At 40.0% G+C, this 17,646-nt stretch overlaps 1 protein-coding gene across 1 annotated transcript in view; it reads left to right on the top strand.

Annotated features, from left to right (window-relative positions):
- The window catches only part of LOC135465440 (golgin subfamily B member 1-like), a 61,687-nt gene that overhangs the window by 39,791 nt on the left and 4,250 nt on the right, over nucleotides 1-17,646 (top strand). Inside the window, exons 35-51 of the mRNA XM_064742679.1 lie at nucleotides 1,429-1,512; nucleotides 1,891-2,058; nucleotides 2,607-2,933; nucleotides 3,553-3,636; nucleotides 4,220-4,555; nucleotides 5,480-5,647; nucleotides 6,414-6,581; nucleotides 7,066-7,149; nucleotides 9,107-9,274; nucleotides 9,615-9,698; nucleotides 10,079-10,246; nucleotides 11,580-11,752; nucleotides 13,733-13,765; nucleotides 14,037-14,078; nucleotides 14,624-14,717; nucleotides 15,222-15,292; nucleotides 17,320-17,422. Coding sequence (XP_064598749.1) covers nucleotides 1,429-1,512; nucleotides 1,891-2,058; nucleotides 2,607-2,933; nucleotides 3,553-3,636; nucleotides 4,220-4,555; nucleotides 5,480-5,647; nucleotides 6,414-6,581; nucleotides 7,066-7,149; nucleotides 9,107-9,274; nucleotides 9,615-9,698; nucleotides 10,079-10,246; nucleotides 11,580-11,752; nucleotides 13,733-13,765; nucleotides 14,037-14,078; nucleotides 14,624-14,717; nucleotides 15,222-15,292; nucleotides 17,320-17,422 — 2,355 coding nt within the window. The remainder of the gene's footprint in view (nucleotides 1-1,428; nucleotides 1,513-1,890; nucleotides 2,059-2,606; nucleotides 2,934-3,552; nucleotides 3,637-4,219; nucleotides 4,556-5,479; nucleotides 5,648-6,413; nucleotides 6,582-7,065; nucleotides 7,150-9,106; nucleotides 9,275-9,614; nucleotides 9,699-10,078; nucleotides 10,247-11,579; nucleotides 11,753-13,732; nucleotides 13,766-14,036; nucleotides 14,079-14,623; nucleotides 14,718-15,221; nucleotides 15,293-17,319; nucleotides 17,423-17,646) is intronic.

Consider the following 17,646-nt stretch of genomic DNA (forward strand, 5'->3'; position numbering starts at 1 on the left):
GGGCAGCCTGGGAGACCAGCTAAGGCAAGCTCAGCTGCAGGTAATGTGAGAGGGAGGCAGGGTACAGGCAGTCTGGGAGATCAGCTACAGCAAGCTCAGCTGCAGGTAATGTGGGAGGGAGGCAGGGTACGGGCAGTCTGGGAGATCAGCCAAAGCAGGTTCAGCTACAGGTACATGTAATGTGGGAGGGCGGCAGGGTACAAAGAGGCAGGGTACGGGCAGTCTGGGAGATCAGCCAAAGCAGGTTCAGCTACAGGTACATGTAATGTGGGAGGGCGGCAGGGTGCAGGGAGGCAGGTTACGGGCAGTCTGGGAGATCGGCCGAAGCAGGTTCAGCTACAGGTACATGTAATGTGGGAGGGCAGCAGGGTACAGGGAGGCAGGGTACGGGCAGTCTGGGAGATCAGCCAAAGCAGGTTCAGCTGCAGATACATGTAATGTGGGAGGGCGGCAGGGTACGGGCAGTCTGGGAGATCAGCCAAAGCAGTTTCAGCTACAGGTACATGTAATGTGGGAGGGCGGCAGGGTACAGGGAGGCAGGGTACGGGCAGTCTGGGAGATCAGCCAAAGCAGGTTCAGCTACAGGTACATGTAATGTGGGAGGGCGGCAGGGTACAGGGAGGCAGGGTACGAGCAGTCTGGGAGATCAGCCAAAGCAGGTTCAGTTACAGGTACATGTAATGTGGGAGGGCGGCAGGGTACAGGGAGGCAGGGTACGGGCAGTCTGGGAGATCAGCCAAAGCAGGTTCAGCTACAGGTACATGTAATGTGGGAGGGCAGCAGGGTACAGGGAGGCAGGGTACGCGCAGTCTGGGAGATCAGCCAAAGCAGGTTCAGCTACAGGTACATGTAATGTGGGAGGGCGTCAGGGTACAGGGAGGCAGGGTACGGGCAGTCTGGGAGATCAGCCAAAGCAGGTTCAGCTACAGGTACATGTAATGTGGGAGGGCGACAGGGTGCAGGGAGGCAGGGTACGCGCAGTCTGGGAGATCAGCCAAAGCAGGTTCAGCTACAGGTACATGTAATGTGGGAGGGCGTCAGGGTACAGGGAGGCAGGGTACGGGCAGTCTGGGAGATCAGCCAAAGCAGGTTCAGCTACAGGTACATGTAATATGGGATGGAGACAGGGTGCAGGGAGGCAGGGTACGGGCAGTCTGGGAGATCAGCTACAGCAAGCTCAGCTGCAGGTACATGTAATATGGGAGGGAGACAGGATATGATGTTTGTGTCATCATAGATTCAAGCTTCATGACACTATTTCCCTACTTCCCATAGTTCTCTAAGAATATGTGAAAATAGTGGTTCCAGAGGTGTTTGAAAAGGTCAGACAATTAGCATGATTAGGATAGTTGCTGTTTGTCATAAAGGTGAATAAATAGGTGACATAACTTTGTGTTTACATGTATTGTGCTTTTCGTCATTTGGCAGGCCACAGCGTGCGACGATCAGGCTAGGAAACTGGAGAAAGATCTAGCCAGATATCAAGGAGAATATAGCCATACAAACCAAGAGGTTAGCGCTCAAAACATATGATAAAATTCAGTGATTCTTACCTTCTGAGATACTGTAGTGACTGAACATGTTGGCCAAAAAATGCATTTTTTTACAGTCAAATAAATGTCGTAAAACGTTACTTTTGATTCTGGAATGTACATTTTCCCAGCAGGATAATCATTCATCTTACCTTTCAAACAAAACTGAAAATAACCTATCAAACAAGTCTAAGATCAATAGCATACTCAGACTGAGGTGAAATGAGTAACTTAATCATGGACAAAATCAGTTTAGGAATATTTAGGTATTTCGTCCATCGTTAGAATCCTTGTTGTAATACTGGTAGCTACATATACAGGTAGGAACATGTGGAATTGAAGAGAAATAACTGTTCAGTTTGCAGAGAAAGATGAGCGTATTGGTCAGCTGGAGTTTGAGCTGGAGGACTGTCAGGGTTTGGTAGTGCGAAAGTCAGACCAGGTGGCAGAGCTGACCACTCAAATACAGGCTCTGAAGGAAGAACTGGCCAGAACTATTGGGGAGAAAGAGACGGTCAGCGCAGAGGTAAGACTGATCAAACTGTTTACAGCAATGTGCATCACACTGGTGTGTAAAAAAAATAAGAATTATCTAAGTATGTAAGTCCAGTCTCTATTTTATTGGTCCCTTTGGAAATTGTCAATAAATATATAAATGTCAAATATATGGATATTCTGCCTGGAATTTGCCATTAGGAATCAAGTTAGTGAAAGATTGTCATTGCCAGTTTTATGCTATTGAGCCATAAAATTTTATTTGTTGATGATAGAATTGAACTCTTGATTATTTTCAATTGGTCAAAATTTCTACTAGACTGGAAGTAAGGGGGTTAAATTTTTATATGTAGATTAAACCAGGGTAAAGTAAAACTTGAGACCTAAGTTCTTAATAATTTTAAGAAGATACAGAGCAATGCAACTTTACTTCACCTATTTTTGAAACTGAAGAGCCCAAAAGAACCTATGTTTTTTGCTATGAAAAACTGATGTAAAATAACGTATTTTGTATCTTGTAGTGTTATTATTTGTGAAAAAGTTTAGAATATGTCATATCATGATAGTATTTGTTGTCAGGTGGGCCATCTGCAGGATAACCTGCATGAGATACAATTGAACCTGGCTTCCGCACACCAGCGTCACAAGACAGAGGTGGCGAAGCTGGAGGAGCAGCTACGCGGAGAAGAGCGCCATCTGGAGGAGATGACACAGCACTGCGCTGCACTGGATCAGGAGATCAAGCGCAAGGAGGAGCTGATTGGACGAAGGGACGAAGAGATGCAGGCAGCTCGGGACAATATAGCGGCAAAAGTTGACGAGATAGAGCGGCTGGAGAAGACAATCCGAGAGCTGAACGTTAATATCTCCTCCCTGCAGAAGACACTGAAACAGACAGAGAATACTGTAAGTCTTTAACATACTGTGTCATATTTGTTGCAAGCAAGCAGAGAATGCTGTAAGTCTGTAATATGCTGTGTCATATTTGTTACGAGAGAACAGATTACTGTAAGTCTGTAATATACTGTGTCATATTTGTTACAAGGGAACAGATAATACTGTAAGTCTGATATACTTTGTATTATTTGTAACAAGGAAACAGAATACTGTAAGTTAGTAATATACCCTGTTTTATGTGTTACAAAAGAACAGAGAATACTGTACATCTGTAATATTCTGGGGTGTGTTTGTTGACTATCATCGACTGGTTTATGGTTTAAGCTATCAGGTTTCATAATGAGGACTTGAGGACTAGCATTGACTGGTTTGATGATTTAATCTGTCGGGTTTCACACTGAGGACTTGAGGACTGGCATTGACTGGTTTGGTGGTTTAATTGGTCGGGTTTGAAAATGAGGACTATTGTTGACTGGTTTGATGGTTTAATTTGGTAGGTTTCGTACTGAGGACTTGAGGACTAACGTTGACTGGTTTGATGGTTTAATCTGTCAGGTTTTGTACTGAGGACTGGATTACTAACTGGTATCATAGTGTTTTAACTATCTCATATATAATCTTGTTACAGTTGTCTGATGTTCAGTCAGATATGGACATGGTGAGGACTGAGCTGTTAGAGGTCCGCTCTCAGTACAAGGACTGTGCCCAGGAGGTAAGTAACCTGGTGATAGTTTTGCTAGTCACACAGGTTGTCAGGGCCCGTATATTGAACTACAAGAAAAGAAAAGTTTTGAGCCCTCTTTCCCTATCTTGATAAAGAGTATACACCCGTGATGTTTCTGGTAATGGTTATAACTGTAAAGAAAAATGGGTTTGGATATATCCTAAGTACTGGATGACTGTTGCTCATAACTCTATTCTCAATGAAAGCAGTTTGTGAACGCAAGATATTTTGTGTAACCACAGGCTGTAACATAAACAATGTGGCTTAGTCACATGGGCATACAACCAAATCTCATTTGGCAAAGGTTTCTCAGCTGGCTCACCATGAGGATCGAAAATGTGTTCCCAGTAATGTGTTCAAATTTTTGTTTCAGCTGGCTCACTGTGATTTGATGTTAATGCATTCAGTTTTCTGTTTTAGCTTGCTCACCATGAGAAGTGGATGATATTGTGTTTAGCTTTTTGTTTCGGCTGGCTCGTCATGAGAAGTGGATGATAATGTTTTGAGCTTTTTGTTTCAGGTGGCTCACCATGAAAACGTGGTATTTAATGTGTTGAGCTTTTTGTTTCAGCTTGCTCACCATGAGGAGAAGTTAATGTTAATGGAACAGTCGCTGCAAACCACACAGGAACAGCTGAGCCAGAGGGTCACAGAGGTTGTCAGGCTGGAGCAGATCAACCGAAAACAACAAACCGAGCTTAAAACTATGACTGAGCGCAACGCTAGCTATGAAGGAGAGATTAGTGAACAGAAGGCCCTGATAGAAAAGCTTCGTAAAGATCTACTCTCTTCCAAAGAGGCCAACCATGAGGCGCAGCAGGAAGGCATGGCATATAAACAGCAGGTGCATAAATGTGCAGTGGAGCTGGAGGGACTGAAGGAACAGGAAAAAATGCTCACTGAACAGGTAAGGTGCAGAGAGAGTTGGATTCAAAGAGGGTTAGGGAAATGTGGTGAAAACTCCTATTGTGAACCTGATAGAAGAGGATTAGGAAATGTGGTGAAAACTCCTTTTGTGAACCTGATACAAGAGGATTAGGAAATGTGGTGAAAACTCCTTTTGTGAACCTGATACAAGAGGATTAGGAAATGTGGTGAAAACTCCTATTGTGAACCTGATACAAGAGGGGTGGGAAATGTGGTGAAAACTCCTATTGTGAACCTGATATAAGAGGGGTGGGAAATGTGGTGAAAACTCCTATTGTGAACCTGATACAAGAGGGGTGGGAAATGTGGTGAAAACTCCTATTCCGAACCTGATATAAGAGAGGTGGGAAATGTGGTGAAAACTCCTATTGTGAATCTGATACAGGAAGGGTAAGAAATGTATTGAGATGATTTATGTATTTGATTGTTTTATGCCATACTCAAGAATATTTCACTTATACGACAGCAGCCAACATTATGGTGTGAGGAAACCGGACAGAGCCCAAAGAAACCCACGACCATCCACAGGTTGCGGTCAGACCTTTCCATACAGTCGGAGAGGAAGCCAGCATGAGCTGGACTTAAATCTTAATTGTTTTGTCTGATACAAAGGGGGTTAGGAAATGTGGTGATAAGTCTTGTTTTGAGTCTGATACGAAGACTGGTTCTGAATCTTCTTCGAACGGTTCATGGTTACGTGTGAATAGAATTGTATTTAGGTGGGCAACTTTGGTTCATGTTCTTTTTCTTCATGGTCTTTTGGAACAAATTTCTTTTTTCATTTTGTAGAATTTTGCATTATTTCACAAACTATTAACTTTAATTCTGCTACTGGTTTGAATAGTTTACCTTAAGAAGAGAGTTATTTGTGGTGTGTTCAGAAGATATATTGAATGTGTTTCAGGTGGAACAGCAAGATCAGTTACTGAGTCAGTTACAAGCGGAGCTACGTAGTGAAAGAACCCGTCATCAGGACACTAACCGTAGCTTACAGCAGGCGCGGCGATCAGCTGGGGACCTCAATGAAGACATGGAAGCTTGTCAGAAACAACTCAAGGATCTCACTGCCAGGGTAAGGACATGAAGCATAGCAGGTTATGGAGATACTGCAATAACTGTTTTGCCCTTTTCAAATGCTTATTGGTCCCTTAATGCTGGCAGTGAAGATTATAGTTTTGCCCCTTGTTTGTGAGTCAGTCTATCAGTTTTTTCAAAATATCTGGTGAATTTGAACAAAGTGCATGGCTACACCAAGACAAGATAGAGATCACGCTCAAGTTTGGGGCAACATTTGATCATTTTCTACAAAATTATGGCTGCTGTTGTGGACTTTGGCATACCTGTACATCTAATAGTAGCTGTTGTCTGAGGAGTTCTAACAGATGGGAAACGTGTGGGGAAAGCTACTTCGAGAAAGCAAAAGTACATTTATTTTCTGAATTTCACCCAAATATGCCGATCATTAAATGAATCAGTGGAAGAATAATAATTAGTGTAAATTAGATTTTCAGTATACTTTTTTATTTATTTATTTATTTGATTGGTGTTTTACGCCGTACTCGAGAATATTTCACTTATACTATGGCGGTCAGCATTATGGTGGGTTGAAACCGGGCACAGCCCGGGGGAAACCCACGACCATCCGCAGGTTGCTTACAGACCTTCCCACGTATGGCCGGAGAGGAAGCCAGCATGAGGTAGACTTGAACTCGCAGCGACCGCATTGGTGAGAGACTCCTGGGTCATTACGTCTACTTTTTTAACAGTGACTGTTTACTCTAAATGAACGCTGGCACAGCGTTTCGATACTATCACAAAATTCTGTTTTTATATTGCAGGTTAAGGAAAGAGATGATATCATCCAAAGCCAGAGGGCAGATATTGACACACTTCAACAGGGTCAGAGGTCACTGAAAGAAGACCTGGCAGAGAGAGATGGCCAGTTGCGTGTGGCCAAAATGAACCTGGAGTCTTCTCAGAAACAGACTTACCATCGGGGACAAGAGGTAAGCTTACTGTCTCAGGAACACAATTCTTTGTAATATACAAGGCGTACAAATGGGCAAAATCATAAGCTTGGATAAATCTGTTAAATCCTGTGTATGTGAATTAAGGAAAGTTTGTTAGGTAGCTAGCTTAGCAAGTGGCAGTCATATAACAGAACTAGTCAATTTCCAACCAAACAAATCAATAAGAAAACATCTGTCTAGATTGACTATTGGGCCCTTTTTTATACGATATAATGTTGTAATATGATGTAAATTCATCTAAATTTACATGCTACTATCCTGCCTTAATGATTTGATGCTGCTTTTAAGATGATCATCCTTGAGTCGTCATACACATCAGGTACGGGTTCAAAGCCAGTCATGGACAAGGCAAGTTTTGTTTACAATTTCCATGCATTTACATGAAATACTGTTGAGTAAAGTACTTTGTTAAACCCTAATGACTTAAATAAATAAGTAAATAAATGAATGTATGTTGTAGATATCCCGCTATGAAGAGTCCCTGAGCCAGGTGCAGAATGAACTAGAGAAGGCACAAGACCAGTACAGGAAGTGCCACGCCGAGGTCAGTCTTTGGTCTTTACTTCTAGTCGGCATTTAAGCATGTGTTTAGTTGTTCAGGAAATCAACACAAGTTGCAGCTTGGCAATGAAGTGAAACACTGAAAATAAGCCGTACCGCTCACAGTGCTTGTGTCGCTTTCTACTTTTGCTTTACATCACAGCCACCACTAGACAAGCTTGATTTTTGGAGCCTGTGGGATGTAGGCTTGTTTAGACTTTGCCTCACCACTGGCGTCCTCGCGCTGAACTATTTGATCAACATTCATCAATAAAATTGCTTTAGTTGTTGGTTAGAATCATTTTGTACACATTTAAGACAAAGGAATGCCTGTGTATAAAGTATGATTAGAAACAAAGGTTGAAACAGAGTTTTTGTCTTTTCTGACATCGCTTCCTGCCTCATCACCGTGTCCTTAGTGACCTTGGCGTTGTTCAAGATTTTTGTACAAATTTTACTAGTGGTGGCAATGATGTAAAGCGAACATGGAGAGCGACTCATCCGCTGTCAGTAGTATGGAAAAGCCTGAATCTGTTGTCAGTCAAGCATTGTTTTTTTTTTAGTTATTATATTATTTTTCTATTCCAATGCGTATATCTGCTTTGTTGTCATATCCATACTGGAGTACATGTTACTGGCGATGATTTACTCATGGGTGACACTGCGCATGTGATTCAGCCTCTACTTCGTTTTATATTCTCCAAGACGAACACTTCCCTAGATATCAGTCACTGCACTAGAAATGATGACAGAGACTGTTATGAGTTGTGATGGCTTCTGCTTTCTGTTTTACAGTTGACTTGCCATAATCTGTTTTCCTAAACTGTAATTCCATAATTCTGACCCCCTTTGTTAAAGTGAAGATTTGTTTTCTATGGCAATGAACTCTAGTCAAATGCATGACTGACTGCATTGTCTCCATCAGTGCTAGAGAAAAATCTGTCATGGTGAATGTTATGGTCTTTATATATCTTACTGCCATGATAATATAACCTGTTCACTCAGGGGCCTCCGTTGCTCAGTTGGTTAGCCCGCTAGCACAACGTAATGACTTGGGAGCCTATCACCAATGTGTTCGCTGTGAGTTTAAGTCCAGCTCATACTGCCTTCCTCTCCGGCCGTATGTGGGAAGGTTTGGCAGCAACCTGGCTCTGCCCGGTTTCCTCTCACCATAATGCTGGCCGCCGTCGTATAAGTGAAATATTCTTGAGTAAATGTGTAAATCACCAGTCAAATAAATAAATACTTTCTGTATCAACTATTTGAACCTGTCTTATTTCTGATGCCTCAGCCATCTGGACAAGCTTGTGAAAGCTGACTACCTAACCCAGAGCCCTCTCAGTGAACTGAATAGGTCCTTCTTGTTTATATTTATACATATATTTTTTTTGATGGGATCATAGCCCCTGAATGTGTTCCATGTTTTTGATGGTGATGCTCTAGTTCAGTATTTAAAGATATCTTTATTAAAGCATTTATCAAATGAAAGACCATTTAACACTGTTCGGGGAAAAAAGTTTGGGATTCTTTGGTGGTTGGCTGGGACCTAGAAGGTATCATTGACGTCACAGCAATAATTTGGGCGTGAAATAGTTTGTTTCATTGACATCACTAGTCCCAATAAGATCAGAAAAGGCCTCAGTAGAATTCAAAGTCTTGAATGTAATTTACTTGGTCAAAAAATATTCTAAAAAAATAAATCAAACTCTTTTCCCAGACAACATTCAATGGTCATCTGACATGTACTTCATTCTAGTATATTCTTTGCTGCTAATTTTGTTTTTTATTTAGTGGGTTTTGAAAGCATTTGTTTACTTTTTGTCCTGATTTTTTTATGTTATCATTCTGATGTCGGAAAGCTGTAGCTTCTTATTGGTTCTAACTTATCCTCACCACAATATGGCTCAAATGCTGCATTTAACCCCAATCATTCAGTCATTCTCACTTCTGTCTGCTTACAGCTGCTGGACAATGAGCAGAAGGTTCATGACCTCAAGGTACAATTGACCACTGTCCAGGGCAACCACAAGGAGGCTATGGAACAGCTCGCTGACCGGTCCAAGTTCGTGGCGGCCCTGAGGACTGAAATGGCCAAACTACAACAACAGAATAAGTCCATGACTGAAGAGGTATGAGTATTCAGTAATCATGACTGGCTGCAGAGATACATCGTCAAGTGTTCAGAGAGTACAGGTCTTAATATTAGCCAAGCTTTCTGATACATGGGCCTTACGAAGAAAATACAACAACTAATATATTCCTGGGTAAGGGGTGCAAAATTAATGCACACTTCTTATGATGTCTTGAGATACATCATATTTGATACATGATGTTGCGTCAAACATATCTCATATCTATGTCTTATTTATGTATCTAAGGATTTTAAAAAAGGCCAAATTGTGCTGGTGGTTTATTGTACAAGAAGAATTGCACGTATCAATTGTGAGATGTATCTGTGTCTTTTTGTAGATTGCTATGTACGAGGAAAAAATGCGTAAACTGAGACAGGAGTTAAAGAAGTTGCAGGAAGTCAATCTAGCATCTGAAGATGAGGTAAGACGTGTCACATAACTCTTGTCTTGAAGTTGAGGTGTTTTCCTGTGTACATAATTACCATATGTAGTTTTACACATGATGTGTTTTGTTCATGTAACTGTGTGGATTACCTATTGGAAATCAGCATATTCAACCAATGATGTGTAACTTTTAGATGCAATGCTAAGATTTTATTTCACTAAAACTTATAATTGGGGTAGGTATAAATATACATATCAATAAAAATGCCCACATTAGATAAGATTATATCAGTATGCCATAACATGCAGTATGTTTGTGATTGAATTTTTTTGAGAGTACTTCAGTACTGTTGTAATCCTTGGTAGAATGTACAAATCAGGAGGTTTACTTCATGTCGTTGGGATTTTTGCCCACAGTTGCAGAACTATGAGTCACGGTTCATGAATCTTCAGTCAGAACTGGCCTCTAGTCAGGAAAAACATCGCGAGACTCTGCAGGACCTCTCTATCAAGGAGGAGGAGGTGGTTGTTATCAAGGTGGAGTTGTCTGCCCTTCAGGAGAAGTACAAAGCTACTGTGGATGAGGTAGGTATATCACCTGTGATTTTTCTCAAGGCTATGAGCTGAGGGAGCATAAATGGTTTCTATGTGACCTTTCATAGACTTTATCCATGTGTTAAAGTCATCCAAGATGTGTTTTTCAGTTGATATGTTTTAAGATATTTCTCCTTGTTGTTCAGACGGGCAGATTCCGTAATGAGTCGGAGCTGTTATGTAAGATATTTCTCCTTGTTGTTCAGACAGACAGATTCAGTAATGAGTTGGAGTGGTTATGTAAGATATTGCTTCTTGTTGTTCAGACAGACAGATTCAGTAATGAGTTGGAGCTGTTATGTAAGATATCTCTCCTTGTTGTTCAGACAGACAGATTCAGTAATGAGTTGGAGTGGTTATGTAAGATATTGCTTCTTGTTGTTCAGACACACAGATTCCGTAATGAGTTGGAGCTGTTATGTAAGATATCTCTCCTTGTTGTTCAGATGGACACATTCCGTACTAAGTTGGAGCTGTTTTGTAAGATTTCTCTCTTTGTCATTCAGACAGACTCTGTAATGAGTTGGAGCAGTTATGTATGATATCTCTCCATGTTCAGACAGAGATTCTGTAATGAGTTGGAGCTGTTCTGTGAGATATTTCTCCTTGTTGTTCAGACAGGCAGATTCAGTAATGAGTTGGAGCTGTTATGTAAGATATCTCTCCTTGTTGTTCAGACAGGCAGATTCAGTAATGAGTTGGAGCTGTTATGTAAGATATCTCTCCATGTTCAGATAGACAGATTCCGTAATGAGTTGGAGCTGTTATGTGAGATATTTCTCCTTGTTGTTCAGACAGACAGATTGCGTTATAAGCTGGAGTGTTATGTAAGATATTTCTCCTTGTTGTTCAGACGTACAGGTTCCATAATGAGTTGGAGCTATTATGTGAGATATTTCTCCTTGTTATTCAGAAAGACAGATTGCGTTGTAAGATAGAGTGTTATGTAAGATATTTCTCCTTGTTGTTCAGATGTACAGGTTCCATAATGAGTTGGAGCTGTTATGTGAGATATTTCTCCTTGTTGTTCAGACGTACAGATTGTGTTATAAGCTGGAGTGTTATGTGAGATATTTCTCCTTGTTGTTCAGACGTACAGATTCCGTAATGAGTTGGAGCTGTTATGTAAGATATTTCTCCTTGTTGTTCAGACAGACAGATTGCGTTATAAGCTGGAGTGTTATGTGAGATATTTCTCCTTGTTGTTCAGACGTACAGATTCCGTAATGAGCTGGAGCTGTTATGTATGATATCTCTCCATGTTCAGACAGAGATTCCGTAATGAGTTGGAGATGTTATGTGAGATATTTCTGCCCTTTTGCAGACAGACAGATTCCGTAATGAGCTGGAGCTTTTAGAACACAACTACAGAAGCGCTAATGAGGAGATAGAAGGACTGCGTGTAGCCCTGGAGGATTCGCGGGCCAATGGGGACAGGCTTCACCGTGAGAGCGAGCTGGTAGTCCAGAATGTCAATGCCTGGGTGCAGGAACAAAAGTAAGATCTTCACCTCCATTCCTTGAATTCAGAAATATTAGGATTGTGAGCCACATCAGCAGCATTTTAGCTTCATGATCATGAGGTGTTTTCTATGCAAGGGGAGTCAGTGTCTGGTTAAGCTTGTTTTTAGCTCCTGTATAATGGGCTCTTCATACATGGATTGAAGGTTAACCTTTTTCTTTTAGCTCCCGTACATGTAGAATGGGCTCTCTTTCATTGATTGAAGGTTAAGCTTTTTTTTTTTTTTTAGCTCTTTTGTACTGGGCTGTCATACATGGATTGAAGTTTTGTGAAAGTTTTTTAATGATTTTAATTGATAGACTTTCAATTCAAAAATTTACGAGTTATATAAACTTCATTTTGTTTTCTGTTGTAAACACATTCCCTAGAAATTAAGCCTTCATGCAGGGCAGTGATTTCTTGCATACAGGGTTTCTGTGGCAATTGCTCATGGGATTCCAGATCTCTATTCCAGATCTACCATTTTTGTAATCAAGAGAAGTTTCATGTAGGGCTACAATTTTCATGCACATGCTTGCCGACATGTAGGAGAACAAGAAGGGTATTGGGTTCCCCTGGTTATTTTACCAGATTTGTGACCATTTTCCTGTTTTGTGGACACACATTCAGATTGACTTCATTCTGTTCTCCTGTAAACACGGATTTCTAGAAGCCTTTCTTGTAGGGCTACAGTGTCTTATGCAATCACTTACATAGATAAGCTTTTTGTTTCTCTAGCTACTTTACCAGATTTGTAGAGTATAAGAATTTACCTTGGTGTGTACCAATGTATCTGGTATACACAGTATCTGTGGAAAGCTTTCCACATCTGTATTACTACTGGGAGCCTATGACACTGGCTGACGCATGTGTCCTCCTGTACTGTGACGGAACAGTGACTGTTGTCAGCTGATTATTTGCTCAGCCAGTCAGAGGGCTGCAGTGGCCACCCATAGTATACGGATAGCCAATCATGAGAAGTGATGTGCATATCTAAGACCACTCCAGCTAGTTGGTACTGGAACCCGCCACAATGATGTCTCTACCACTAAACACTTTACAACTTTTATCTTTGTTCTGATTCCCTTGTCTGTTTGACTGCTATATCAGGCGAGCTGGTGGGATTCTCTGAATGCCTTGATTATGAGAACATAACGGCCTTAAAATGATACTACTGATCAAAACACTTTTTTTTTTTCCTAATAAGAAATTAATCAAACTAACAAAAATATTATAAAGTTGCCCTGTAAAAAAATGAATTGAACAGAATAATGCAAAATGGGTCACTTGAAAAATGTTAAGCTTGAGGTGAAGTACAGTATATGGGTTTTCTGCGATGCCACTTATCTGCCCTGAATTATTCAGGATTGTACACTATTTGAAGTACACATAAATTTAAACATTATCTGTGCCTTAAATGAAAAGCATCAGAGAACTTTGTCCAGAAATATTGTCCAATATTTTTTTTATATTTTTTCTTCTTCTCAAATTCCATAAAAGCAATTATTTTCTATGGTGGGTTTTTGAGACCATATTTTCCAAAGGCTTTTCACTCTAATTTGAGTCCCTAAACATCCTTTAAAACTTGATGTTGTAATGGTTGCTCCTAAAGGTAGTTCATCAGAGACAATAACTATTTTCAAAATGTTCCATATAAAAAAATGGAAATTCTGATGAGGAAAGTGGTGTGACATCACATTCCATAGTTGTGGTTTAAAAATGCCACCATATTTTGTCCTAATTCAAATGCATTAAAAAATCTGAAAAACAAAACAAAAAAAAAACAATGAAAATAGGGTTGGGTACAGTTTTGCCCAGTGCTTTGAACAAAACTGTCAGATGGTTTCTTTGTTGATTGTTGATTCTGCATGGACAAGTTGGTTGTTACTGGTTGTATTGTGTTTGTTGAATTTGCTTGACTGCATGAGTTGAAGTGGATTTATTGCATGGTTTTGTTTTTGTTTGATTTGTTAACAGACAGGCCAATGAAAAACTCGGAACTAAAATCAGGTAAATCATGTGTGAATACCAAATTTTGTGTTGGAATGAGATTTGTTTAATTCTCTGCATGTTGATGATTATATTTAATTTGTTAAATTAGTTTAAATGGCAGAATTAATGCTATTTTTGTTGTTAGGAGAAGAAGAATATTTTAAGAATGTCACCAATTTGAGTTTAAAATGTCAAAGCCACTAGTAATCTCGTAACTCTTGATGGTTCTGCATTTTTAAAAAGAAAAAATCACTTTATAATTTAAATCTTTTTTTTTTTCTTATCAAAGAGAGCAGAGTAAAGCAATAATGCAGTTGACATCTGAAAAAGAGTAAGTACTTCATTTTGGGGTTCAGAAATTTCAAAATATCATAATTATAGAAAGTATTTAATGATACGCTGTTTATAAATCAGCCTTTGAACTGTTGTTTTTAAGTTTTCAAAACAAACTTTATCTTTTATGCACTGCAAATACAAAGTATATATTTTACACTGGTTGGTGTCATTTCTGTTTAATACATGCGAGTGTGACACGAAGAGTTCGGGTTTAGTTTAAAATTTCTTTTTTCTTGTTTACGGTAAATGATATTTCGATTTTGTCCAAGATGAGGTCACTCATTTTACGTGATTCTGAGAGTCCTGTTAGTTTAGAGGGGTGTTGAGGTTTGTTTGGAGTTCAGGTCCAACTCATGCTGACTTCCTCTCCGGCCTGTCAGCAGGTCTGTCAGCAACCTGCGGGTGGCCGTGGGTTTCCCCAGGGCTCTGCCCTGTTTCCACCCAACATAATGATGACTGCCGTCATATAGGTGAAATATCCTTGAGTACAGCATGAAACAGCTATCAAATAAATAAATAAATATAAACGATCACCTTCAGGCAGTTGAATGAACAGTTGGAAAGGTATCAGAAACACATCACCAAATTGAAATTGGAGGTGGAGGATCGTAAGGCAGATTCCGAACGCTTCAAGGTGAGTACTAGAGCCACAGGTCATCCATCTGGTGATCTTCACATGTTTACATGAGCGAGTTCAAAACTGGCCTTTTTTCTTCCTCTCTTAATTTGAACGGAATTAAGTGGACTCAGACATTTAATTTTGAGGGTGGGGCTCATGGAGCATATTGCATGTGTATGGCATGATGTCATTACTAATTCCTAAAACCGTACGTTAAAATACCCTTTATGATGTCACTGGCACTGAATATAGGTATGATCCATAAAACCCATCAACGAACTAAAGAATTAATTCCATATCAGAAAGTTTAAATAAATTGTTCAGATACATGTGTAGTTTTCAGGGTTGTGTGTAGGATGACAACTTTGTTGTCTTTCCTGTTCAGTTGTAAATATGGCAGTATCAAAGGATCACAGATGTATAAGGATCGCTTGTCTATCCAGTGCAGAATTGAAAAAACAATCAGATTTTTTTTTTTGCAAAGTATGATGTTTGTTTTTTTGTTGTTGTTGATTTTAGGCTTTACAAACACATTCAACTCATCAACAAGTTTTACTAAATCAGCTGAAGTCCAGACTGGAAGATTATGAGTGAGTTCCATTTTAAGTCTAGCCCTTCTTATCTTTATTCATTAACTTCTCTGTGTGAGGATGCAAATTCTGATTCCAATCAAATTAATCAGTAAATGTACAGTATGAGGATTTATGAAGATGAATGAAGGCGAGGGTCTGAGGATAAGATTATCTGCATTTCTCATCAGCGATACAGACTGAAAGCTATACACCTGCTTGTCAGTCTTCCATGGAAAGGTTTTCAGAATTTTTTTTGACAACTGTTCGTTGTATTGAATTCCGGCTTTGTCGTCACAAGATACAGATGGAGTTCCTGTTATGGGCCGTTTTATTTGTTTTGGGCAAAATAATTTCGATTTTGTACTGTTACAGACAGTTTTCCAGACGTACTGCATGTACATACATCCATGTAATTAATGTGAATTTTTTTTTAAATCATATAAATACAGTCAAACCTGTCATATGTGGCCAGTGAAGGGAGATGAAAGTAGTGGCCGCTTAGGACAGGTGGCCACATAACACAGGCTAGGTAAAAGACCGAGCCAACACATAACTTATGTTTCTTAATTTAACCCATTGGTATAAATTTGAGATATGATCAGTGTTTATGCCTACATACATTTAATAGATATATAACAAGAAAATACTAATATTACATCTCAAAAAATTTATGCATTGTGGGTTATAAGCCTCTAGACTTTTACTTACAACCCGAATTTCAAGTCAGTGCACGTGTGACTTGAACACTCTTGAAAAGCTCTGCTCCAGTTGGGACAATGTGGATAATGAATATTCCAGTAAACCTTTGGACTGTCAATCACAACTAGACCAATGAGCTGTGTGAAAATTCATTCAATCCAGTTTGCTATTGTATGTGGAGCAACAACAACAACATAGCCTGCATGTATATATACGGATCAAGGAAGTTCAGGGAGGTGCTCGTGAAAGGTCATATTTTGGCAAACCATAAGGAAGACACAGACATAAGGTGACCACATAGGTAATGGCCAGGCAACCCAGATGCTTCGTCAAACAAGCCATTCAGGGATGGAGCCACAGGAGATCAGATTTTTCCCTGGTTAGCCCACTTTGGCTGTAGGGCTTTCATATCTCAGATGGCCTTTACTGATTAGGTGTCCTGGCGATAACCAGCTGGGTTTTAAAACAATAGGCTTTACTGCCATTGACCAGTAAACCAAAAATTCACTGATCAAGACGGAGTGGTAGGTTACAACATTGCAAATTTCCAGTCACTGCTCTGTAAGACAGATCGGAAGCCAGAGACCACATGATCTCCTTAGTAACAAACAGCGTGGGTGAAGAAAACAGTTCTCCCAATGTTATTGCATACAAAAATGCTTATTGTTGAATCGCTGTCAGCAATCATATATCTGTTGGATTTGTATAATTGTCAGCTTTCCAGATAGTCTTGAGTAAGTCTTCAAAGCTTTCTGGACATTATTTTGTACAACTAGGCCTTACTGGTTGCTAGCGAAATGGCAAAACGTAACCTTTTCCTCATTGCTTTAACATTGGGTAGGTATTTTGTTTTCGACACGAAAGGGTGGTCACCTGACCTCCCACTTTTGACCCGTCATACAGAATCAAAGCCACCGAAGTTTGTGGCCGCCATTTTGAAATTTTTGAAAGCCCTCGTCATCACTTTTTAAAATCTGGGCTGCATAGGGCGGAACGATATTCGACTTTGTTATAATATGTAGAGGCCGCTGGCCACGTTGGACAGGTGTCTGCATATTAAGGTCGTTTAACATGGAAAATCGTTCGTTCACAGCAGAGAGTGGCCGCTTAGGACAGTTAGACACTAAATACAGGTGCCGGCCAGTACAGGTTTGACTGTATTATATATTTATTTTATTTATAATACCATTCATTTTATTTTGTGATATCCACTTTGGGGTCTGTTAGTTGTTCAGATCAACAATAAGCTATCACTCTCATTTACTTGGCCTTGTACTTCATTTTGAATAAAATAAACGTCTATGGTCTCTCATTTTATTTATTGATTCTTTCTAATTTGTTGCCAGGAATGAACAAGGGAGTGAACTCCAGGCCAAAGTGTCTACAATTGAAGATTTACACAGCCGTTTGAAAGGAAACATTGACAGCATCCAACAGCTTAATCAACAGGTATTTGTCAGCTTCCTCATCACTGAGGCCTTCGTATATCTATGTGAGGTGACATTACTATATCTTGTCTGCAAATTCAAATAATGGGGCCTGCTGCACACCATGAGGGACAGGTTATTTGATTATTTTTGTGAAGTTTGTATATACCCCTACCTGAACGATGCATTATAATTTTCAAAATCTATTGACCGTTTCCGATGGCTCAGTTGGTAGCACGTTGGCTT

The sequence above is a fragment of the Liolophura sinensis genome, chromosome 5 (genome assembly GCF_032854445.1).
Source record: "Liolophura sinensis isolate JHLJ2023 chromosome 5, CUHK_Ljap_v2, whole genome shotgun sequence".
NCBI lineage: Eukaryota > Metazoa > Mollusca > Polyplacophora > Chitonida > Chitonidae > Liolophura > Liolophura sinensis.